The sequence below is a fragment of the Protopterus annectens genome, chromosome 9.part0 (genome assembly GCF_019279795.1).
Source record: "Protopterus annectens isolate FY-2018-M chromosome 9.part0, PAN1.0, whole genome shotgun sequence".
In the NCBI taxonomy this organism is placed as follows: domain Eukaryota; kingdom Metazoa; phylum Chordata; order Ceratodontiformes; family Protopteridae; genus Protopterus; species Protopterus annectens.
Genome location: NC_056743.1, coordinates 1,257,196,610 through 1,257,223,477, shown reverse-complemented (window position 1 = coordinate 1,257,223,477; position 26,868 = coordinate 1,257,196,610). Strand labels below are relative to the sequence as shown.

General features: G+C 43.4%; 1 protein-coding gene across 1 annotated transcript in view; it reads right to left on the bottom strand.

Annotated features, from left to right (window-relative positions):
- The window catches only part of LOC122811979, a 1,339,201-nt gene that overhangs the window by 225,509 nt on the left and 1,086,824 nt on the right, over positions 1 to 26,868 (bottom strand). The window contains exon 7 of the mRNA XM_044084179.1: positions 1,585 to 2,089. Coding sequence (XP_043940114.1) covers positions 1,585 to 2,089 — 505 coding nt within the window. The remainder of the gene's footprint in view (positions 1 to 1,584; positions 2,090 to 26,868) is intronic.

Sequence of the window (26,868 nt, the reverse complement as noted above, 5' to 3'; positions counted from 1 at the left end):
ACATAAGACATAGGAACGTGTCCTACCAACATGCAGACTTGTTATTTTTATTCTTACAAGTAGGCAAAGAGGACAAACAGGAATTACAATTTTGTACATTTCACAGGTGGCCTCATGACACAGTAGTCATGTTTCTTATTGTGAGACAAACAACAGACAACGCAGTGCTAGCAGAAGAAATAGGAGATGATCAATGCTGGCACTGCTGTCCTTCTCATGGGGAATTACTGTATGTCTGGTACGGATGGACCACTCATAAAGGCTGAAGTCAAGTCGTGGGTTCTGTCCTCTTATATTCAGGCAAATATCAGTACCTCACCCATCACAAGGAATCAAGTGAGCAAAGTCAATAATTTATACATATGCAAGCGAGTAAATCTGTTACTCATGCTACTTTGTATGCCTCAGGCAAATGCTGCTAGTCATTTGGTATTCACTTCACTTTACAGACACATACATGCAGGCAGCCAAATGTCAGAATTCATCTGTCACTCATGTCACTTAACATGCATGCAGGCAAAAGTCAGCATTCATGTGTCACTCATCACTTAACATGCATGCAGGAAAAAGTCAGCCTTCATCTGTTGTTCTTGTCACTTAACATGCATGTCAGCAGATGTTAGCACTTATCTGACATTTCAGTTTACATGCAGGCAGACAAGGAGCTGTATATTTTCACCTGCTGCACATGTCACTTTATAATCAGCCTTTGTAAAATAAGAAGGAAAATGTTGCCAGTAGAAAGGATTACAGCTTCCAGTCCTCAGTCCTCAAAACTCCCACGTTATTCTTAAATCCAAGCCTACAGGGCCTCTGGACACTCCACCTTTAGGTCTACTTTCCATGGCAAGAGTAAGACCTACTTGAAGGACATCAGTTGTTCAAGGTTTATCGTCACAATGCAGTCACCACTGTAGAATGAGACATTGCGATATTATTTGTGTTCAGGTATGAAAAAAGAAAGGATTATGGGGAATGGGGAAGATATAGTCAGAAAAAAGAAGTAAACTGTTCCTGCATGACTTAGACGTTTTCCAATATACTTATATTTTTTACTTAATCTGACATAAAGAAGAAAAAAACGTAAAGCTAAAACAAAATAGGAATTGTTTCACTTTGCTCAGCCACAGATAAGTACAGAATAATAGCCATGTAACATTTAAATATAGAATCAGTTTCCTTAATACATATAGAGAGAACTGTCTGAATGAAATGTTCTGGCTTTGGTCTTGTAGTTTCTAAAATTAGATATACAGAATGATAAAAATGAGTTTAACAGTAACCACACACACACACACACACACACACACACACACACACACACACACACACACACACACACCTTTATTCAGTGGCAATGTGTAAGAGTAATTAAACTTCTATAAGCTTTAAACCAGTTGCCAGTAGTGACCACAAGAAAAACTGCATTTAAAGACAAGCAATGCCTTTTGCCAAGGGATATACATGGAAATGTATGGTACTGTATATTTTCTGTCTGTGGTGTTACTTTAAATAGAAAACACTGGCCAAATTACAGACTATACAGAAAAAGAGTAGTTAAGATTATAAAACTGCACACCCTACCTCTAAGAAACTGAAGTCAGCTTCTGGAAGGCCAGCCTCTTGTTCACTCTCCATTTTATCCTGGTCAGCAGAAGCACAAGATACATCCATGTCTCCCTTCTCGGACTGAATAACATTCTCTTCACCTTCAATCTGTCCTTCACTCACAACCTCATTTGAACTGACAGTTTCACTCTTCTCAGGCTGCAGCTCATTGACAACATCCTCCATCTTATCCTCCGTGCAACTTGCTATAGTACCTTCTGTGATATCTGACTGGTTGCTACTGTCCTCACCAGTAGCAGTACTTGGACTCTCAGACTGCAAAGGACTGACCTTGACATCAGCAGTACTTTCCTCTTGCAGAGCACCTAGACTTTCTGTTTGCCGAACATCACTGCTGCCTTCTGTTGTGCTCTCTTCTGACTTTGTAGTAGTTATATGGTCAGACTGTGATCTTTGTTCCTGCTTGAGAAGCCCATCCAGCACATTTTGGGGTGATACAGAGGGGGGCATATCATCTAGGCTAGAATGCAAAAGAACATGAAAATAAAAAGAAGTTAGAAACAAAGTCAGTCAGAAGAGTTAATTCAAAGTCCCTCCAATTTGCTCATTCTTCTAAACAATTGCCAATTCACCTCCTATTTAAAAGTTTAACACAGGGATTGTCCCATCCCTCATTTACATAAATCCCATTATTTTTTTAAATGTTCTAGTCTTGTATCTTTGTACTGACAATTCCAACTATCTCTTCTAGTCTGACTCAGCTATGACAATAGGTTACATCACTTGCACGCTTACTAACAAGCAATGTATCTAATCACCAGAGCAGTCTGCTACAATACACCAGCCATCACTCTGCTGAATATTTTTGTCATTCTAAACCAGTGCTGCACACAAACATAAACACACTCACACACACACACACACACACACACACACACACACACACACACAGAGTCACTTCAAGGACGAAAGACTGTATAATTGAGAAAATGCTTTGCAGAAAATTATTTTAGTGCAGTTGTAGCTGTTACATATATAGTCACAATGATGCACATACCTTATGGTATGGAAGTGCATTTGTGTCTGTTTCAAGACTGTGATATGTATGGGTCAACAGATGTATTTAGAAAGCTTTGTTACAAAAGTCAAGCAGTGAATTTTCTCAAACATTTAGGCAAATGTCATCCTCATCACTTTACACCTTTGGTCAGTGCCCTCTAATTACTGTTTTTACCCCAGATAAACAGGTCCTCACTGCCCAACATTCCAAGTACACTGTTCCTCGTTTCCCAACATTATGGGTAACATAAACTGCTCCTTTCTACCTAGCATACCAGATAATCAGCACCTTAATGTTCAGACTTGGTCCTTCTGTCTCATCTTCCCCCCTTATGGTCCATTTGTCTTCTCAACATTTGCGTTAGGCAGACCACCAGAAGGATCTGCTCTTGACCCATATTCTTCTTCTTAATTATCAATACACTTAACATTGATTACCACAAACTCCAATTAATTATGCTGAAGTAATGATCATTTACCACTTCTCACCTTCCCATTGCACCATTAAAAGCCAGACAAAAACAACCTTAAAAATCTTGTAGTTTCTAAACAAATTATTTTTAAACACTGATAAAGTCAAAGTTATGATTTTTAGAACTAAAGAAAAAATTAAATCCCCATATTGGGGCATCAGTAACCCAAATGGAATCTCCCCTGCAAACATCATTTAATGTTTTATTGTACATTTATTTCATGTTTCCTGCTCATAGGTTCATAGGTTCATACTAGGCTATCTGCCCTCGAGCCGAGGGGCAAGCCTAGCATATAGTTTTGTGGCACGCCACCCCTTTAGTATGGGGGGGGAACACCCATTATTTTGCTGTGCCTCTGTCGAGCAGTGACACTGAGGTAATCCCTGGGGTATATCTGCGATCTCCCATCCATTGGTCAAGATTTAAGCAATTAAATAAACAAACTTGAAACTACAGCTCACTTCAAATACTTCATATTTTGGCTTTATTACTCACTTAACTTTGAAAATCTTTTAGAACATATCAAAACTACAATTAATCAATAACCTTTCTGGGCATGAAAAATCACCCCCTTTTCCTCCCAAAAGTCGGAAGTGCTGTAAGTAAAGGTCTGCCATCTCATAGCAAGCGTTATGTTCCTCAACTCAGAGAACTTACAGCTGCATCAATACACAGAAAACTACACTCACTGCAAAAGAGCTGCCAAGGGAATACACACACACACACACGAAAATGTATATACATGTACTCATCTGTTCACTTCTCTCCCCACTGTAAACAACAATGCTGCATCACTCTACAGTTTTTACCAGAAGCAAAACAACTCCCTGATATTATCATGGACTTAACTGTAAGTCTGACCTAGATTTTTTATGTTATAGCCACTGATTTTACTTGAGGGACTTTTGCTTTCTGTTTTAAACATTCTGCAAATTGTCTGGTTGCTTCATTTACTTTCAGTTACCTGGTACAAGTTTTCCTTGTATGTTTTGGCTACCCAGTGTCCAGTTGTTTTGGCTACATAGAGTCTATTTTTTTGGATTCACATTTAATTAATAGAAAATAGGCAAAAAATTAAACAACTTAACAGTTAAAGAAAGAACATACATTTTTCTTGGTTCATTCCTCTTTGAAAATGTCAGTCTTCAAACATGTCCCTTTCTTCCATGCAGAAGAACCATTTTCAAATCTAAATAGGTTCTTGTTTCCCACTCTGTCTCACATTCTGCAGCCCACTCTACTGTCATTCTGGATATAGAGCTCATGTTCTTCATATTAATCACTGCTGTAGTAGCCTTAGCTATATGGGATATATCCCGCATAGGGCATGACAGCCGGCTAGTTTCCAAAGCTTCAGGGCAATTTACATGTACCCAGGCTGTCTAACAGCTTGAGCTGAGCTGACTAAAATACAAGTTTAATCGCAAAGCCCTTCAAAGCTTTACTGCCGCAGAAGAGTACATTACCCTGAGAATTTTGAGAATCGATGGTCAGCTTATGCTGGGCAGATAAATTCGCTATAGGGAAAAAACTACCATTTTCTTATACTTGCTGATGTTTTATTACTTTCTTCTTCAGGAAAGTTATTTAAAACCTAGGAGTGTTGTGTTTTAATGGACTGTCTCAAGACTGTAACGTATTTTTAAACAGAGCACTCGTATTTTTCTGTCAATCTTAAAGTAGTGCAAACTTACTTCTAACATAGTTTCTGTGGAGAAATCATGTTTAATTCTCCATTGTGGGGCTGTGAAAGTGTTTGAAAGTGCTTTTTACTATGTTTTGTTCTGTCAAAAAAGTAACTTCAGTGAAATGGTAGTTTTACTGGCATTTGTTTCTGGTCTTCCCTGGGAAAGGGGCACCATTTTTCACTTGACTATGAAACAGATTGTCAGTCCCACAGTTGCTTCTTCCAGCCACTAAAAGAAAAAGTTAAGCAGATAGCCTTTGTCACCACAGCAGGCTAGCAGTTTGCCTCAGACTCTGCTGTGGCTATTTGTTGTACCTCAAACGACTTATCTTAACCCTGAATAGCTCTGGTGTAGCACCTACAGCCATTATGGACCAGGAGTTAGCTTCTGAGCGGTGCCAAAGTCTGCTCTTCAATTTTTCCCTTAGATCTGCTATTTCTCTCCTCTCCTGCACTTTTACTAGCTTATTAGTTTAGCACTTTACCAGACTTCTTGTAGTAATTATGTAGCACACAAAAGTGCTACCAGCACTAAACGTTCTACAAGGAAATAGCTCCACTATTTATTAATGCCCACCCCTCCAGACATCTAAAGGTCAGTTCCCTGTGCTTTTTCCTATTAACCTGGTGAACTTGGGCATCCTGAAGCAATTTAGCAACTGCTTCATGTAACAACCCTCTCCTCTTACCTCCCAACACTCAGACTTGTGAGAAATGCACTTGCATATCCAAACTGGAAGCCACACACTGGAATAGCTGGTCAAGAGGAGAAGGTCAACACTTGCACCACACCACATGGAACACATAGCCCTCCAGAACACACACCAGCACTGCCTTCACATAAAAACACAAACCATACACCCATCTTTGAGGAGGCTCTCAATAAAAATCTATCCAAACAGCAGAGACCTCCATGGCAGAAACACACTTGACCACCACAACACAACACTAATCACGAGACACATAACTCTGCTAAACAATGCGCCACTCAACCAAAGCCCCTAAGGCAAAACAGCTTGCCCACACACTAGTCATAGTTGACTCAATAGTGAGGTACACTGATGTCCCACTCTCTAGGTTGAATAAGGAGAAAGTAACAGTCAGCTGCCTGTCAGGCGCCAAGATCTGCCACATAATGCACGCACTCAGGTCCCTCAACAACAGGTACAAATATGACTCTGTCACTGTATATGTGGGTGTGAATGACCTGAGACATACCTCCCTGGACTACATGAAAAGAGACATGGAGGAGCTCTTGGATTATGTAGCCCAGGCGGGTATGACCCTAGCCCTGAGAAGCATCCTACCATTACCCAGAATGATACCACAGTACAAGCAAAAAATGATTGATTTCAACAACTGGCTAAGTTTCTGGTGCCATTCTAAGGGGATCCAATATCTGTCTGCCTGGGATGACATGATTGACAGACCTCGATGCTTTGCCGGAGATGGCCTGCATCTGTCACCCCTGGGCTTCCGGATACTGGCCAAGGCTCTTGCCACCCCTATAGTGCCTTTTTTAGGTGGTGTTCCAAAGGCCAAATTACCACTATAACAGCTACAAACAAAATGCAATCTGAGAGTCATGCTGCTGAATGCTAGAAGTCTAAATCTCAAAATGCACTCAGTCAAAGCACTCCTTAAAATGGAGAACATCGACATCTGTGCTGTAACAGAGACCTGGTTCAAGGAAGCAGAAGGCACCCCTGCACTACCAGGCTATAACTCATTCCACACCTTTTGGCCCCAGAACTTGGACCGAAGCTCCAAAGGCGGTGGTGTTTCCATATTCATAAAGGATGTGCATACCTCCAGACTGGTAGCTCAACATAATGCATCTGAGATACTTCAGGTGCAGCTAACATTGGGTAAGACAGCGATTCAGGTTGTAACCTGCTATAGGTCCCCAACCATGTCCCAAGACTCACACTCCACATTCCTAAGCACCCTGGAGAATATTAGGATCCAACCTAACACTCATACTGGGTGACTTCAACTACCCCTCCATTGACTAGGAAAACTACTCATGTACCAATACACTTACCCAATGCTTTCTGGAATTCATTAATTCCAGTGCTCTGGACCAGCTCGTTCTTACCCCCACTAGAGGTAGCAACATCCTTGATCTGGTCATTACTAACATTGGTGACTGTTGCTCTACACCAATAGTCAACTCCTCCCTGGTTAGATCCAACCACAAACTAATTACCTTGCAAATCCACATCCCTCCCACCCCCTCCCGCACAAAGGTAACCACCATGAAGAACTTCTCCAAAGCTAACTCTGGGCTCCTAAAAATAGAGGTGGCTAACTTCACAGCACCCATGCAAATGGAGAATAGTTCCATGACTGCTGAATCATGCACCAATGTACTGTACAAACATGCACACAAATGCATGGATCTCATCATACCCAATAGAACCAAGACACTCTCCTAAAAAAAAAAAAAAAGGAAGCCAATCTGGTGGTCCCCTGTCATAAAAAAAATCCTACAACAGAAGGAGGAAACTGATGTGGAATAAGGCGAAGTTCCAAGACTGGAAAAACTCCCTTATCAGCCTCAACAAAAGGTTGAGATCCTTCATCAAATCCTCTGAAGCTAGCTATGAAAACAGAATTGCAGCAGATAGCAAAGACAAAGTACAGTTTTGTACCTACCATAAATGTAGATGTTCGAGTGCTAATACAGCTGCAGTCATTACAGATGGGTTCTCCTGCCGTCAGGCGGGTCCTCGGTCGGCCGAATTCCAAAGTCTAGGTCCGGCGTCGGTTGTAGTCGCCTCTTCCCTGATGTCAGTGCGACAGGGGTATAAAAGAACCAGCTGACACCATTTTCCTCAGTCTTTCTTGCCCCAGATGTCAGGTGCCCCCAGAAGGAAGGCAATACCTAATTTTAGATATATATACATATATATAATGCAATGCAAAATAGTCAAAAAACAGTAGTTGCAAGTAAATACATCATAAAAGAATAACCCCAAACAGGTTGTATGAGGAGGTGTAGCCACTAGGCCTGTCCCAAGAGGGGAAGGAGGGAGGGAAACCTGGACTGCAGCTGTATTAGCACTCGAACATCTACATTTATGGTAGGTACAAAACTGTACTATGTTCATCATGCATACAGCTGCAGTCATTACAGATGGGTAGAATCCCAAAGCTACGCAAGGGGTGGTAGGCACTAGGTGGAACTGGGAGGAGCCAGAATGCCCTGCAAAACTGCAGTGGCAAAGCCTGCTCTAGTTTTGGAGTATAAAGGTAGGTGGTAGTGTTTAGTGAAGGTATGCACAGAACTCCAAGTGGCTGCTTCCAAAATATCTTTGGTAGGAACTCCTCTGAGGAAGGCTGCAGAGGTAGCTGTGGCCCTTGTGGAGTGGGGTCTGATGCTTGCAGGTACAGATTTACCATGAAAAGAGTAACAAAAACGTATGCAGTGGCCTATCCATTTTGAAATTGTCTGTTTGGAAATTGGCTTCCCTTGAGCTCCTGCAGCGTAGGACACAAAGAGTTGTTCTGATTTTCTGAAAGGCTTTGTTCTGTCCAAATAGTAATGCAGCTGTCTGTGGATATCCAAGGAATGTAGCAGCCTTTCCCCTTTGTTTTGAGGGTTAGGGTAAAAGGTAGGTAAGTGTATGGCCTGATTTAAAGCTACCCTGGATACCACCTTAGGCATAAATGACGGGTTGGTTCGTAGGGAAACTCTGTCCTGATGGAAGATGATAAAGGGCTGCACAGCCATGAGGGCTTGTAGTTCAGAGACCCTACAAGCTGAGGTAATAGCCAGAAGGAAAGCTGTTTTCCAGGACAAATATTGCAAATCTGCTGAGGCAGCTGGCTCAGAAGGAGGCAAGGTTAACTTTTCTAGAATGTAATTAAGATCCCAAGCAGGAATTGGTTGTTTCCTTGGAGGTCTTATATTCCTAGCCCCTCTGAGGAACTGTCTTAAAAGTGGGTGAGAGAATAAAGGTGGATCAGTGTTGTATTCTGCAGAAATGGCTGATGTATGGATTTTGATGGAGGAGAATGAAAGTCCACTGCTTAGCAGCTCAGCTAGATACTGTAATATTTGAGGCAAATTATGTTTTCCAGGATCCTGGCCCTTTTTCTCATTCCAAGCACAAAACCGTTTCCATTTTGCGGAGTAAGCTTTTCTAGTAGACGGCCTTCTGGCCTCCAAAATGACATCCTGCACCTCCTTGGAGAGTAGGGTGTGTTGTGATGTTAAGGAATCTTCCATGCGGCCATATTGAGTGTTTTCAGCTGACCATGAAGAGTTTTGTAGCTGTGCTGAGTCAGAAGAAGAGGCATTAGAGGTAGGGTCCATGGAGGAGAATGCGTCAGACTCCTCAGGAGCGGGTACCAGTGTTGTCTTGGCCAGTCTGGAGCAATCAGAATCATCTTTGGTCTGTCTGATCTTGCTTTTAAAAGCACTTTGGGCAGTAGAGGAAGAGGTGGGAAGGCGTAAACTGTCAGTGCTGTCCAACTGAAAGACAGAGCGTCCACTCTCCAGGCCTTTGGATGAAATGTCCTTGAGCAGAATTTTGTTAATTGATGATTTTTGTGGGAGGCAAAGAGATCTATGTCTGGCCTTCCCCATGCTTGGATTATCTCTGCAAAAACTTGAGGATGCAACTTCCATTCGTGTGGATCTGTCACATTTCTGCTTAGGTTGTCTGCCAGCATGTTTTCCATGCCTGGCAAGTACTGTGCTTGAAGCTCGATGTGCAACTCCAGAGCCATGTTCCAAAGTGACATGGCCAGCCTGCATAGGGGGTATGAATGTGTTCCTCCTTGTTTATGTACCACATTACTGTGGTGTTGTCTGTCTTTATCAATAGTTGACCTGGATGCAGAAGGTCTTTGAAAGCTATAATAGCATTTATTACTGCTAGCATCTCCTTTTGATTGATGTGATGGTGCTTTTCCTTTTGGGACCATTTGCCCTGAATGCACCGGTCTGTCATGTGCACCCCCCAGGTGTAGTCTGAGGCGTCTGTTGTGATGACTTGATTTGCTTGAGGCTTGCAGAATGGTAGACCTGTGTTTGTTTGGCATGCTTGAGCCCACCATAGAAATTCCTTTTGCAAACATGGAATTAGTGGTATTATTGTTTCCAAACTGTGGCTGTGTTGAGACCATAGGTTTTTTAGGTACCATTGAAGTTTCCTCATATGCAACTTTGCACATGGGATGAGTAGAATACAAGATGCCATGAATCCCAGAGCCTGCAGGATTTTCCTTGCAGTAAGCCTGGTGCAATTTGCTAGTGTCTTGAAGTATTGAGTTAGTTGCCCCTGCTTCCCTGGTGTAAGATAGGCCATCTGGGTGTTTGTGTCCAAGTTGGCACCCAGGAAAATTATTTTCTGACATGATGTTAGCCTGGATTTCTCTTTGTTGACTGTGTATCCCAGAGAATTCAATAACCGTGTTACATAAGCCAGATGTTCCAGAAGTATGTGTTTGCTGTCCGCTTGGATCAGGCAGTCGTCCAAATAAGGGTATATTTGTATCCCTTGAAGTCTGCAGTAGGCAATTACTGATGCCAGGCATTTCGTGAATACTCTGGGTGCAGTAGGTAAGTCAAAGGGCAATGCAGAGAATTGATAGTGGATTGAACCTGCAAGAAATCTGAGGTATCTTCTGCAGCTTTGTCTGATTGGGACATGCAGGTATGCCTCCTTGAGGTCCAATGATACCAGCCAAGACCCCTTGCCCAGCATGGGTAGAAGCTGCTGTAAAGTGAGCATCTTTAATTTTGGTACGAGTAGAAATGTGTTTAGGATGGATAAGTCCAAAATGGGTCTCCAATCTGTTCCCTTCCTTGGCACCAGGAATAGTCTGGAATAAAAACCTTGACCTTGTTCGTGAGTAGGTACCTCTTGAATAGCTTTCATGCCCATGAGCTTTGAAATTTGTATTTGAGCCTCTGCCCTTTGATTGTGTGGCAGGTTCGGCATGCCTCTCATTTTTGGAAGGGTGTGAAAATAAAATCTGTAGCCTCTGTTTATAATGTCCAGGATCCATTTGTCGTTTGTGACAATATGCCAATTTTTTGAAAATAATGCCAGCTTTCCTTCTAAGGGTGCTACCATTTGAGCCTTGCTTGGCATGCAAAGGGGAAAGTCATTGGGTTTGCTTCCTGTATTGCTGTGAACTATCTTCGCCACCTCTTGGTGTTGGAGTTTGCCATTGTCTGCCTCTATACGATCCTTGAGATTGTCCTCTGCCCCTTGGGCGCCTGTATCTACCTCTTTGGGGTCTGTCCGTGGCTGGAAAGGACCAATTTTTTGAAGGCCAATTTCTACTAAAACGTGGTGGTTGTACCTGTAGAAAATCTTTAACAGTTTGCATAGATTTAGCTTTTTCTTCCATTTTCCTTAATACCTCCTCAGCATTAGCACCAAATAATACATCCTTTTGTAGAGCAGCATCTAGTAATTTAGCTTTGACATGATCAGGCAAGGTTTGTTCCCTAAGCCAGGCATGTCTACGTATGACTGATCCTGTAACAGCAGCTCTACTTGAGGCCTCTAGAGCATCATAACCACATTGTAAGGTGTGCTTACCCACTTGTTCTGCACTATGCATCATATCCTGCAACTCCTTCAAATCTGGTTGTTCAGGTTGTGACATTTTACTTTTCAATTGTGATAACAGAAACTGCTGATATTTAAGCATATGGAACTGACAGTTTAAAGCCCTCATGGCTAGGGTAGCCGAGGTATATACCATTTTTCCCCACCTTTCTAAGGATCTAGAGTCTCTCTTGGAAGGTAATGGATTTTTAGCAGTAGAGGCCTTCATTCCCTTGGGACCCTGAGAAATGGTTTCAGGGTCAGCAGTACGGCTTTTGTAAAGAAATTCGTGTGAGTTAGGAACTCTGTAGTACCTATTAGGCTTGACTGGGGCTGGAGGCAGGGAATCCGGATTAAGGCAGGCCTCCGAGTAAACATCATCAAGTATGTCCAAGACAGGAGGTATCGCCAGAGGCCTGTGCTGAGGTTGCAAAAGAAATTCCCTAAGCCTTTTCTTGGAATCTGAATAATCTTGGCCTTCCCAGTGGAAGTGTTCCCTCAAGGTATGCAAGGTTTCCCCGAATGAGTATTCCTCTGGGGGGGGATACAGAAGGAATGGGCTCCTCTGCATCGGAGTCTTCAAAAAGGGGAGTAAGAATGTTCCTCCTCATCAGAATGCTCTGAAATAATGGAGCCCTGATCAGAAGAGGGTGATTCTTCCTCAACTCTGGGTCTTTTGTCCGGTGGGGTTTGGGAACCCCTGATAAGAGTAATTAAATCCTCAGCCATTTTAAGCATCTGCTTTTTAGGCATGGGACCTGGAGATGGGCCCTGTGCAGCAGGTCTCTTGGAGTGCATGGCTGATTTAGACTTAGTAAAGGCCTTGATGGAAAAGGAAGAGGAAGGCCTGAAGACACCATGGGTGGAGGTAGACCTGTCCACATTATGAGGCTCAACACTAACAGTGGCTTCGGTATCTGTAGTTGGGGTGTGGGCCGAGGAACCTGCGGCCTCGGTTACAGAGGACACCGCCAGAGAAGTGTCATCGGTAGTCAGGGGCTGCGTAGGCGCCTCGCTGAGAACCAGACCACGTGTAGTCGCTTTTGGCGTGGTGTCGGTGGAGGCCGCAGATCTCACGTGTCGGTCCTTGTCCTTGCGTTTTTTGGACAAAACAGGAGTCGGAGTCTCCGGCGACATTATATAGTTAAAAGCTTTCCCAAAGTAGTGCTGAGCGAACTCCGCCCGATGCTTAACAGTGCGTTTATTGAAAGTAGCACAAAAGCGACAGCCCGAGACGTCGTGGTCTGGGCCTAAACAAGGTAAACAGAGGGAATGGAAATCCTTATGCGGTATTTGCTTCCCACAAGAAATACAATTGTTAACTTTGTCTGACATCGGTCTGAGGCAAGAAAAGTTTCCCCAATGGGGTACTTAGCTTTAAAGAAGACTTCGGTTTCAAAATTTTTGTAATTTCAGGAGCTGGCCAACCGGCACTTGCGAACTGCTTCTGCTTCGGGCACCGCGCGACAAAAAAGACTGAGGAAAATGGCGTCGGCTGGTTCTTTTATACCCCTGTCACACTGACGTCAGGGAAGAGGCGACTACATCCGACGCCGGACCTAGACTTTGGAATTCAGCCGACCGAGAACACGCCTGACGGCAGGAGAACCCATCTGTAATGACTGCAGCTGTATGCACGATGAACATCCACAAGGCCTTCTATAGTTATGTAAAGAATCTCCACGGCAATACCCAGATTTGCTCTGCGCTACTGCACAATGGTACCTCCTATACCGAGCCAACAGATACTGCCAATATACTGGCTGACAGATTCAGTGCTAACTTTACCCCCCCCAAAGGACCAATCACAGTACCAGTAGATTGCCAGGCACCCAGTACTACTGCTGCACAGGTTAAAACAGCACTGTCCAAGGACAAGAATACAGCTTCTATGGGACCTGACAATATCCCTGGCTGTGTTCTACATGAACTACAGAGTGAACTGGCACCTCACCTGTATACCCTGTTCAATCAAACCTAACCTCAGGCTTTGCCCTACCGAATGGCGCACTGCTACAATCATCCCTCTCCACAAAGGAGGAGCGACTACACACCCTGGGAATTATCACCCGATTAGCCTGATGAGTCTGATATGCAAAGCTATGGAATGCATCATCATAGACCTAATAAACAAGGATATAGGGAATCTCCAAACTCTGGATCCTACACAGTTTGGTTTTGTGAAGGGTAGATCATGCCTGCTGAATTGGTCGACTTCTTTGAGTCAGTCACCAGAGCTGTGGATGAAGGCAAGGTGGTTCATACAGCCTACCTTGATCTGCCCAAGGCCTTTGATACTATTCCTCACTCAAGAATCATAGAAAAACTCACTAAACTAGGCATCAACCCCTATATCACAAGGTGGGTTGCAAACTGGCTCACAGATAGACCCCACGGTGTATAAGAAGCTGACTCCAAGTCAGACTGCTGACCAGTCACAAGTGAGGTCCCACAGGGTTCGGTCCTGGGTCCCCTCCTGTTTGGTATCTACTTCTCTGAAGTCCAGGCCAACACAAAGGGACTCTGGCTGACAAAGTTCGCAGACGATTGCAAGTTGGGAGCTATTATTAACTCAATTCTCAAAAAGCCAAAGAGATGCAGAACAAAGCTTAGTTCATAAAACCAAGACTGGATGCAGTATGAAACAAACCAAGCAACATTTCATCATGCACTGATGAAGCATTTGTTTGAATTGAAAGCTTTGTTTTATTAAACACTTGTTCAGTATCAGCGTTGCTTGGTTTGTTTCATACTGCATCCAGCTATTATTAACTCCCCAAGTGATGTTGACATCCTACAGAAAGTCCTCAATGAGACCAAGGGCTGGTGTCAGAACCATGGCCTTAAGCTAAATGCCAAAAAATGTGTCATCATCCCCCTTGGGAAAAACCCAATTCCACTGAATTACCACATTGATGGTAGTCCACTGAACACAAAAGGTGTTATAAGAGATCTGGGAACACAGCTTGACAGCAACCTCTCTTTTGACCACCACGTTGCCACTGTGGTCAGAAAGTCCTTCTATGTGGCACATCTCATTACTAAGGATTTTGCATCCAGGAAGAAAGAAGTCATTGTCTCACTCTACTCTTCCTTCATTAGGCCAATCATTGAGTACAATGCCCCATTTGGCATGTACCTCACTAGACACCTGCAACAACTGGAGATGCCGCAAAAGTACCTCACAAAGAGGATCCTAGGCCTTAAACACTTGTCCTATATGGATAGACTCATAAAACTCCAACTATTCTCTGTCTCATATTGCCTACTTAGAAGCGATTTTTGCTTGACTTACAAAGCCATGTCTGACCCACCTCTGTTAGAAATGCTACAGCTAAAGAAATCCCAATCCCTCCACACCAGATGTTCCACAGACCTCAACCTCATTACCACAATCAACAGGACATGCTGGAGGGACAGGTTCATAACCCGGAAACTGCCAATGCTATGGAATAGACTTCCCATACATGTCAAACAGAGCACCTCACTGGCCCCCTTCAAGAGAAATCTTGATGAGTGGATGGGAAATAGAAAATTCACCCCGGGGATCACTCCAATGGCTTTACTCGACAGAGGCACTAGGAACTAACGTCGGGTGGCATGATGCCATGATAATCTTATGGGCTAGGCTTGTAAAAGCTCCAGGACCATTAGCCTGGTATACACCTATGAACCTATGTCCCCTGCAAATGCTGGAGTTCCCTCAGTGGGCAAGGGAGAGTTACTTTTGCTAGTCCTGAAAGGGAAGTTTTCCCTGTTATGTAAGAATGTTGTGCCCATCCCTGGAGAAGCAGTGTATGCAGCTAGTAATATGGTTGGTCCCATTATTCCTGTCAAAAAGAAGCTTAAAACAAAACATGTATCTACTTCTTCTCAACTTTCTTTGGATAGGAATAGTTTATTGGGACTGGCTCAGGGTTTAATTTAGGCTACTGAACCTTCATGTAGAGTAGTTTCTGGTAAAATATAGAGGGATGCTTCTTTCCCTGAAAAGACTGAATATTCTGAATCTGAACAGGAAGATGTGGAGATGGATTCCGGGCTTTGTCTTCAGATTTCTGATTCAGGCTCAGAGGAGAGCTCAGTTTCTGATTCTTCCTGTGGAGGATTTCTTTTTCTCTGAAACTATTGCTAGAATGTCCCAGTGTTTTCAGTGGGAGAACACTGAGGTTTCTCAGTCCCTCAGAAAAAAACTATGAGTTGCTACAGAAAGAATTTCCAGAATGTACATCCAAGCCTCCTGTCCTGTCTGCTACAGAGGATGTGTGTCTTATTGCCTGCAATTTTCTTGATAATGAGCTAGCTGCCCCTAAAAAGGCAGATAGAATGTATACACTTCCTCACTTTTTATATGTTTATGTACTGTTTCCAAACCTGACCCAGCAACTATAGCATTAGTTGACTCCACTACTGCGAAGTACTTAGTTAATCCCAATCCAACTCTTTCTAATAAGGATGGGAACATTTATTGACAGGTATGGGGAAAAAAACTGTATACTTCTGCAACTTTGATTTTCAGGATTTTAAATTGTCAGGTAATTTTAAAAGTTTGTTCTGACACATTGTGAAAGTATGAGGAATGTTTTATCTACCATTTCTTCTTGTGAAGAAAACAATGCTTTAAATAATTTAGTTTTTTCTACAGCACAGGTCCCTACTTATTGTTCACAGTGTGTGCGTGTGTGACTCTGCTGATACCTCTTCCAGGGCTATGGCCACTGGTACTGTTTTGAGGGGGTCTGCATGGTTACTTCTCAGAACCTTCCATGATGATTTAAAAAAAGAATATTTTAAATTCTCTCTTAGATAGAGATTTAGCATTTGGCCCTTCTGCTGCAGAGGTGATCAAAAGTGTGATGAAAGGGGCAAGATGGTTCAGGGACTCTCTCAAGATTTTTCCGGCCTCCTTTTCCAAACTGTCCAATGGATTTTCTATTTCTTCATCCAGTTTTGGCAAAAAATAGAATAAACAGTCTCAAAAGAATTCAGGTAAACAGACATTTAACAGGAAGCAGCAAGGGGGTCCCAAAAAGAAGTCTCAAACCTCCCAAAACCAAGGACAGTCCAACAAGTCTGGCTATTCAATAGAACTCGTGACCCCCCCCTCCCACTCTGGCCCCTATTCTCTTCTGGAAAGTCTAACTCTCCATTTTTCTCTTTGGCACAGATTGTTTCAGACAAATAGTTTCTGAAAATTACTCAACAGGGTTACAGATGGTAGTTGGAAGAAATTCCTCCTTTCCAGGGGGTCATTTCTCATCCTACAGATCAGACTTTTGTTTTTGTCTATTCTTCATCACATGCTCTCTCATGGAGAAGGGGTTTTATTCAACGATGTTCTTAGTGCTAAAAAAATTATGCCGCTTCACAACCTGTTACCTCTTCTTTCTCTTTCAAGGTTCCTGTTAATACTAGACTTAAAAGATGCTTATCATCACATCCCTATTCATTCAGGCTTCAGACATTTCTTAAGGTTTTGTGTGTCTGGATTTACTAGAAAAGCTCACCAGACTCTGCTACACTTTGCTGTGAAGGAAAGGTTAGTTTGCTTTTTATTTGTTGTTTTTTGTATTACTTTATTGCTTTTTTATATTTTGAATACTGTGATTTGTTTTCTTTACCTTGTGCTTTACTTGTATTCTGCTTTTAACTGTATATTAAAACTTCAAAAGAGACCCCAGCTCTGTCTCTTGTGAGTCAGGCAGAAATTAGAACTGATCAATTAAGGACTCCTACATAAGATAGAAGAGGTCACTTAAAGTTAATCATTTGTGAACTGAGGGGGTGGATCTAGGAACTAAACCTTCTATTTAAGGGGTAAAATAAAACATTTTGGAGCTTTACTAGAAAAGCTCAGCAGATTTTGCTGCACTTTGCTGTGAAGGAAATGTTAGTTTGCTTTTTATTTGTTGTATTTTGTATTACTTTATTGCCTTTTTATATTTTGAATACTGTGATTTGTTTTCTTTACCTTGTATTTTACTTGTATTCTGCTTTTAACTGCATATTAAAACTTCAAAAGAGACCACAGCTCTGTCTCTTATGAGTCAGGCAGAAAATGTTTCCCCATCCACCCGGTTACTGTCATGTTCTTAAATACCACTGTCTTTCTAGTTGCCTGCCTCTTATGTTAATTTGACCATATATCTCATTTCCTCTGTGCTTTCACTGGCTTGTGTGAGTAAGCACAAAATTATCACTTTGTGAAATCACTCCCCTTCAACTATTTAAATTTATTCTCCATCCTACTGTGTTCCACAGTACCAGAATACAAAAGTGACCACCCCCTTTCAATCTATCTTGCTGTTTTAAAAATAGTGACTCTCCACTAAAACTTAACGTTTTAGACAGGTACAACTTAAGTTACCTACTTTCACATCTAACTTATCTAGTGCACACTGCAGTGTTTAGGATAAACCATTTTTTTCATATCACCTTTAAGCATCCCTGTGACTAGCACTTGCTCGAACACCTGCTGGAAAACACTAGGAAGCCTTTAACTGATACAAGCACTCAACTCCCCTTGTTAACAAGGAGAAATGAATCGTAGGCACTAAACAGCCTATAATTGCAAAGTACCTTGCTAAGGCAATGGAAAACAGCTCCTGTACTTTACAAAAAAAAAGCACCAAACCAGGCATGTCCAAGGGTCAGCTTCTGGTGATTTCTCCTGTCCACCTGGTGAATCTGGGCATACTGGGGCAATGCAGCAATTGCCTCATGTACACAGACAACCCTCTCCTCCTACCACCCAACACTACAACCTGTGAGAGATGCACTTACATAGCCAAACTTGAAGCAAAGCTCTCTCCACCCAAGATTGTGCTAGACAGTCAAGAGAAGGTTAACACCCGCACTACACCTCAAAAGCAACACAAAGCCCTTCTAAACCCACACCACCAACACCCACACATAGCAACATTAAATCCACATATGTGGAAGCCCTTAACTGTAACCTGCCCAAGCAATAAAGACCTCCGAAGTTGAAATGCAAACACACAACCAAAGTGTCACATAGCTCACAACACCAGTGTGCCACCCAGCAACAGCCCCTAAGGCAAGACAGCGTACCTAACACTTTAGTCATAGGTGACTCTATAGCCAGGCACACTGATGTCCCACTCACCAGGCTGAACAAGGAGAAAATTACAGTGAGCTGCCTATCAGGTGCCAGGATCCGCCACATAACACATGCACTCAAGTCACTCCACAAGTACAAATATGACTCTGTCATTGTCCATGTTGTAGTGAATGATTTGAGACGTACCTTACTGAACAACATTAAAAGAGACATGGAAGAGCTCTCGGATCATGTGGCCCAGGCAGGTATGACCCTAGCCCTGAGTAGCATCCTGCCTTCTCCCAGAATGATACCACAATATAAGGACAAAATGATTGACTTCAATTGACTAAGCTTCTGGTGTCATTCAAAGGGGATCCAGTATCTGTCTGCCTGGGATGACATGATCGACAGACCATGATGCTTTGCCAGAGATGGTCTGCACCTGTCACCCCGGGGATTCAGGTTACTGGCTAAGGCTTTTGTCACCCCAATAGTGCTTTTTTAGGCCAAGTTCAAAGGAGAAAACCACCACCGTAACAGGTACAAGCATGCAAATTCTGAAGGTAATGCTACTCAATGCTAGAAGTCTGAACCTCAAAATGCACTCTCTCAAGGCACTCCTAAAAATGGAGAACATCGATATCTGTGCAGTAACTGAGACCTGGTTCAAGGCTCCAGAGAGCACCCCTGCAATACCAGGCTACAACTCTTACCACACTTTTTGGCCACGAAACCAAGACCGAAACACTAAAGGTGGAGGAGTGTCCATATTCACCAAGGATATTCACACCACCAGGCTAGTTGCCCAACACAATGCATCTGAAATTCTCCAGGTGCAACTAACACTAGGTAAAACTGCAATCCAAATTGTAGCTTGCTACAGACCCCCCACCATGCCCCAAGATTCTCACTACACCTTTCTAAACATACTGGAAAATATTAATATACAACCAAACACCCTAATACTGAGTGATTTCAACTACCCTGCCATTAACTGGGAAAACTACTCATGTACCAACACCTTTGCCCAGTGGTTCTTGGAATTCATAAATTCCAATGCCCTGGATTAGCTAATCCATAGTCCCACCAGGGGCTCCAATATCCTAGACCTGGACATTACCAACATGGGAAATCGATGCTCCACACCTATGGTCACCCCCTCGGTCAGGTCTGACCATAAGCTAATCACCCTTAACATCCACCCCCCCCCCATAAGGAAACCTCCATAAAAAACTTCTCCAAAGCCAACTTCATGCTACTCAAGTCAGAAGTGACAAACTTCATGACACCCATGCAGACAGGAGCTGAAAGTTCGACTGCTGAATCCTACACTAAGGAACTCTACGAGCACATCCACTTATGCATGAATCGTGCCATCCCAAAAAGAACCAAGATGCTTTCCTCCAAAAAAAGGAAGCCAATCTGGTGGTCCCCTGCCATAAACAAACTTTACAACAAAAGGAAGAAACTATAGCAGAAAGAGGAAAATCCCAGGATACAAAAAACTCCCTTACCAGCCTCAGTAAGAAGCTGAGATCCCTCATAAAATCCTCCAAAGCTAGTTATGAAAATAAAACTGCCAAAGATTCCAAAGACAACCACAAGGCATTCTATAACTATGTCAAGAATCTAAATGGCAATATTCAGATCTGCTCTGAGCTACAACACAATAACATTAAATATACTGATCCCAAGGATATTGCCAATATCCTGGCAGACCAATTCAGTGCCAACTCCACCCCCCTCTCACCTCCTAAACAGCCCATCTCAATACTGGAAGATTGCCAAATTCCGGTAATAATGGCCACACAGGTAGAAAACACACTCTCCAAAGCTAAGAATACAGCATCCATGGGACCAGATGACATCCCGGGCTGTGTTTTACATGAACTACAAAATGAACTGGCACCTCACCTAAGTGTCATGTTTAATCATAGCCTCACCTCAGACTTTGTGCCCACTCAGTGGCGCACAGCTACAGTTATCCCACTCCACAAGGGGGGATCCACCTTGGACCCCAGAAACTACCGCCCCATCAGTCTGATGAGCCTGATCTGCAAGGCCATGGAAAGTACAGTTGTGTACACTTACCATAAATGTAGATGTTCGAGTGTCTTCACTGTTGCAGTCATGACTGTAGGGTTCTCCCCTGCCGGCAGGTAGTCCTCGGTCGGCCAGAATCCCAAAGTCTGGGTCCGGCGTCAGCTGTTCAGCCATGCTCCCTGATGTCAGAGTGCCAGGAGTACAAAGCTGACAGCAAATGCCATGTTCTCCAGTTTTTCTTGCCCCAGATGTCAGAAGTTCCAAAATGAGTAAGGTCCCATACCCTTTGCAAATACACCTCAGAAAAAGGGTGAAAAAAGGAACCACACAAAAGAAGAAATAAGAGGGGACAGGAGGGAGGGAAACCCAGACTGCAACAGTGAAGACACTCGAACATCTACATTTATGGTAAGTGTACACAACTGTACTATGTTCATCGTGTTTCACTGTTGCAGTCATGACTGTAGGGTAGAGTCCCAAAGCAGAATGAAAGGGAGGTGGTCATAAAGTAGAGGGGGCAGCTATAAGGCCCTGCAAGACTGCAGAAGCAAAGCCTGCCCTAGACTTAGAGTAGAGAGGAAGATTGTAGTGCTTGGAAAAAGTATGCACTGAACTCCAAGTTGCAGCTGCCAAAATGTCTTTGGTAGGAACTCCCCTGAGGAAGGCAGCTGAAGTGGCAGCAGCTCTGGTAGAGTGAGTCCTTATACTCCCCGGGATTTGCTTTCCATGGTGTGAATAGCAAAATCTGATTCCATGAGCAATCCATTTAGAAATGGTCTGTTTTGAGATGGCTTTACCTTGGGAACTTGAAGCATAAGAAACAAACAATTGCTCTGATTTCCTGATGTCCTTGGTTCTGTCCAGGTAAAAACGTAGTTGTCTGTGTACGTCCAAGGAATGTAAGATCCTTTCCCCTTTATTTTGAGGAGTGAGGAAAAAAGTTGGCAAGTGAATAGTTTGATTTAAAGCCACTTTGGAAACCACCTTAGGCATGAAAGTAGGATTAGTCCTTAAAGACACCCTGTCTTGGTGAAAAATAATATAAGGTTCCACAGCCATGAGAGCTTGTAACTCTGAAACTCTCCTGGCAGAGGTCAGAGCTAACAGGATGGCTGTCTTCCAAGATAAAAACTTGATGTCAGATGTGGCAGCAGGCTCAAAAGGAGGTAAGGTGAGCTTTTCCAAAACACAGTTGAGATCCCAAGCAGGAATGGGAGGAGATCTAGGGAGCCTTAAGTTCTTAGCTCCTCTGAGAAACTGTCTCATGAGCTGGTGGGAAAAGATTGGAGGGTCTGTATTATAATGAGCAGAAATAGCAGAGGCATGAATCTTTATGGAAGAGAAAGAAAAACCCTTGTGTAAGAGGTCTGTCAGGTAAAGTAAAATCAGAGGAATGTTAGGAATAAGAGGATCAGAATCCTGAGCCTGCACCCAGGAACAAAATCTTTTCCATTTTCCTGCATAAGATTTTCTGGTGCTAGGACATCTGGCTTCTAAAATGACATCCATAACCTGCTTGGGTAGGAGAGAATGATTCAAAGACCCTGGATTAACCAGGCTGCCAGGCTGAGAGTTTTGATATGGGAGTGTAGAACCTGACCCTGGTGTTGGGACAGAAGGTTCGGAGTCTGTGGTAAAACCCAAGGGGGCTCCAGACAAAGGTTTTCAGAGTTGGGTACCAGAACTGTTGAGGCCAATTTGGGGCCAGCAAGATTATCATCTTGGGCTTGTCCTGTTTGATCTTTAATAATACTCGTGGAAGAAGAGGAAGAGGCGGAAAGGCATATCGCGAGAGGTTTCTCCAACTGAATGATAGTGCATCCACTTTCCAAGCTAGTTTGTGGAAAGTCCTGGTGCAAAAAATCTGTAGTTGATGATTGAGGTGGGATGCAAAGAGGTCTATGTGAGGACATCCCCAGACTGCAGTAATCATCTTGAAAATTTCGGTATCCAGCATCCATTCATGTGGGTCCGAAAGGTTTTTGCTCAGACTGTCTGCCAGGAAGTTTTGCTTCCCTGGTAGAAACTGTCCTTGAAGGTCCAGATTGCAAGCTAGAGCTGTGTTCCAAAGATCCATGGCTAGTCTGCAAAGGGGATAGGAATGAGATCCCCTTGCTTGTTTATGTACCACATAACTGTGGTGTTGTCTGTCCATATCAGTAGTTGTCCTGGTTGTAGAAGGTTCCTGAAGGCCAATAAAGTTTTCTGAACGGCTAACATTTCCTTTAAATTGATATGCAGGTGCTTCTGACCCTTTGTCCAAAGGCCCTGCAGACAGTTGCCCTGAAAATGGGCTCCCAATGCATAACCTGAGGTGTCTGTGGTCAGTATCTGAGTGGCAGGAGGCAGACAGAAGGGTTTTCCTTTGTTTAGAGTACATGCCTTGGACCACCAAAGGAATTCCTTTTGAAGACAAGGCAGGATGGAGTTCAGTATGTCTAAACTGTGGCAATGCTGAGACCATACACTTTTTAGGTACCACTGTATTTTCCTAGTATGTAGTCTTGCATATGGTACGAGAAGGATGCAGGACACCATGTAACCCAAAGCCTGAAGGAATCTCCTTGCAGATAGCTGAGTTAAAGTTGCCAAGGTTTTGAGAGTTGAGGCCAGCTGTAATTGTTTTTCGCATGTCAGAAATGCCATCTGAGTTGTTGTGTTTAGAGAAGCACCCAGAAAAATTATCTGTTGTGAAGGTGTCAAATTTGACTTTTTTATGTTTACAGTGAATCCCAGGAACTTGAGAAGATTCAGAACAAACTCTAGATGCTGGAGTAAGACATCCTTGCTGTCTGCCTGAATAAGACAGTCATCCAGATAAGGGTAAATTTGAATTCCCTTGAGTCTGCAATAAGCTACTTCTAGAGCCAGGCATTTGGTGAAGACCCTGGGCGCAGTATTTAATGCAAAGGGCAGCGCAGAGAATTGATAGTGTCTCGATCAGGCCTTGAACCTGAGGTATTTTCAGCATTCATGCCTGATAGGGATGTGTAAATATGCCTCCTTTAAATCCAAAGTTACCATCCATGCATTTTTGGTCAGCATTGGAGGTAGCTGCTGTAGAGTAAGCATCTTGAATTTTGGTATCTCTAGAAAGGTGTTCAAGACTGACAGATCCAGAGTGGGTCTCCATGAATATTGCTTCCTGGGGACTAGAAAGAGCCTTGAGTAAAAACCTTGTCCCATCTCTGAAAGTGGAACTAGTTCTATGGCTTTCATAGCCAAGAGAGCTTCCACCTGGTTTAAGGCCTCTGACCACTGATGTTTTGGAAGATCTGGCCATCCACTTGGCCTTGGTAGGGTATGAAAATGGAATTTGTAACCTCTTGAAACTACATCCAGAACCCACTTGTCTTGGGTTATATGAGTCCAATTTAGGTGAAAAAGAGAAAGTTTTCCTCCGAGAGGGGCTTCCAGGCAAGAAGTTCCTGCAGCCCAACAGAGGTAGTCATTGAGTCTGTTTCCGATGAGCTTGCGACCTGTCCTGTCCTCTCCTCCCCTAGGGGTGGAAGCAGTCCACTGTCTTGTTCTATAAGAGGCTTGCGTTTGAGGCCTTCCTCGGGAGCGTCTGTATCTACCCCTCTGAGGCCTGTCTGAATTGGGAAAGGACCAATTTTTTGTAGGCCAATTCCTACTAAACCTGGGTGGCTATACTTGTAAGAAATCTTTAACTGTTTGCATGGATTTTGCTTTGTCCTCCATCTTTTTAATCACCTCTTCAGCTTTAGATCCAAACAAAACATTATGCTGAACAGGAGCATCCAATAATTTAGTCTTTACTTGATCTGGCAAATGTTGTTCCTTTAACCATGCATGCCTTCTAATTACTGTGCCAGAGGCAGCAGCCCTACAAGAAGCCTCCAAGGCATCAAATCCACAGTGTAAACCATGCTTTCCAACTTGTTCAGTGGCATGCATTAAGTCCTGTAGCTCCTTATCATCTGCACAGGCGGAAATGGAAGTCAGCTTTTGTTTTAGAACAGACAGGAGAAATTGCTGGTATTTCAGCATATGAAACTGACAGTTTAAAGCCCTAATAGATAAAGTAGCAGATGTGTACACTTTTTCCCCCCCATCTTTCTAAAGATCTGGAATCCTTCTCAGTGGGAATGGGGTTTTTAGCAGAAGCGGCCTTTACGCCCTTAGGACCCTGAGAAATGGTTTCAGGGTCAGCAGTAGGGTTCTTGTATAAAAACTGGTGGGAATCAGGAACCCTATAGTATCTGTCTGGCTTAGCAGGAGCTGGAGGAAAAGAATCAGGAGTTAAGTTAGCCTCCGAAAAAGCATCATCCACAATATCCAAAATAGGAGGAATAGCCAGGGGTCTATGTTGGGGAAGAAGAAGAAAATATCTTAGTCTTTTCTTAGATTCTGAATACTCCTGTCCTTCCCAGTGGAAATGTTCCCTCATTTCATGCCAAGTTTCCCCAAAAGAGAAATCCTCAGGGGGAGAAGCCGAAGGAATGGATTCCTCAGCATCAGAATCCTCATAAGGAGGGAAAGAATATTCCTGGTCAGAAGAAGAAACTGAAGAAACAGAAGCCTGATCAGAGGAGTCATAATAAACGTCCTGCCTTGGCCTTTTATCTGGAGGGGGATGTGAACCCCTAATCATAGTAAGCAAGTCCTCCGCCATCTTAAGTAACTGTTTCTGAGACTTGGGAGCCGGATCAAAAGAGGCCTGGGCTGCAGTCTTTGATTTGGAAGGAGTCTTTGCCTTTGTCTTTGGCTTTGCCTTTATTAGAAGCTGAGTAGGCCTGAAAACCCCTTTGGAAGTCAGTACCTGCACAGCGGCTCCGGACCCATCTGAAGGAGCATTGTCCGAAGGTCCTGCAACAGAAATATTCAAAGGCCTAGTTGGCTCCTCATGGGAGTCCGTTTTGGCTATTGGTTCTGAAATGGCCGATGACAGGGGCTGCAAAAGCGCCTCACTGACGACGGCCGAACCTGAAGCTGGCTCTGCTTGTGCGATATCGTCTGATTTGGACCTCGGAGGCCTGTCTTTGTCCTTGCGTCGTTTGTGAACTCTGGTAGCCGGAACCGTATCCGACGACATTTTGTAATTAAAACGCCTACCGAAGTAATGAAATGCAAAATTGTACCTTTGTTTAATAGTACATTGATTGAATCTAGCACAAAACCAACAACTAGTTACGTCGTGGTCAGGGCCTAAGCAAGGAATACAGTAAGAATGAAAATCCTTATGAGGTATTTGCTTCCCACATCAAATACAATTATTAACTTTTTCTGACATCGGACTGGAGCAAGAAAAAAGTTTCCCCAACGGGGTACTTAGCTTTGAGTAAGAGAAGAAAGTCTTCAGACTGAAGTTTGTTTAGAAAAAATTGGCAGGAGTCAGCCGACCAGCACTTGCGAACTGCTATCACCGCACGGCAAGAAAGACTGGGGAACATGGCGGTGGCTGTCAGCTTTGTACTCCTGGCGCTCTGATGTCAGGGAGCATGGCTGAACAGACGACGCCGGACCCAGACTTTGGGATTCTGGCCGACCGAGGACTGCCTGCCGGCAGGGGAGAACCCTACAGTCATGACTGCAACAGTGAAACACGATGAACATCATATTATCATGGAACTTATAAACAAAGACTTTGGCAACCTTCAAACACTGGACCCCACCCAGTTTAGGTTCATGAAGAGCCAATCTTGTCTTCTGAACCTGATTGACTTCTTTAAATCAGTCTGCAGAGCCGTGGATGAGGGTAAGGCGGTCCACACAGCCTATCTGGACCTTGCCAAGGCCTTTGACACCATCCCCCACTCTGGAATCATAGATAGACTTATTAAGCTGGGTATTAATCCCTACATCACTCGATGGGTTGCCAACTGGCTTACTGACAGAACCCACACTGTAAAAGTAGCCGACTCCAAATCCAGCTCCGAACTCCAGACAAGTGACAAGTGGAGTACCTCATTGTTCAGTCCTGGGAATGCTCTTGTTTGGCATCTACTTCTCTGAAGTACAGACCAACACTAAGGGAATCTGACTAACAAAGTTCACAGATGACTGTAAACTGGGAGCCATTATTGAATCCCCAAATGATGTGGATACTCTACAAAAGGGCCTTGCAGAAACAGATGCTTGATGCCAGAGCCATGGGCTGAAGCTCAATGCCAATAGTTATCCCCTTTGGGAAAAAAACATGTACCCATGAATTACCACATAGGTGGCAGTACATTAAACACCGAAAGTGTGATGTGAGACTTAGGGACACAGGTGGACAGTGGTCTCACCTTCGATAACCACATCACCACAACAGTCAGGAAATCCTTCTATGTGGCACACCTCATCACTAGGGGCTTTTCATCCAGGAAAAAGGAGGTCATTGTCCCACTGTACTCATCCCTCATTAGACCCATTATAGAATACAATGCTCCATTTGGT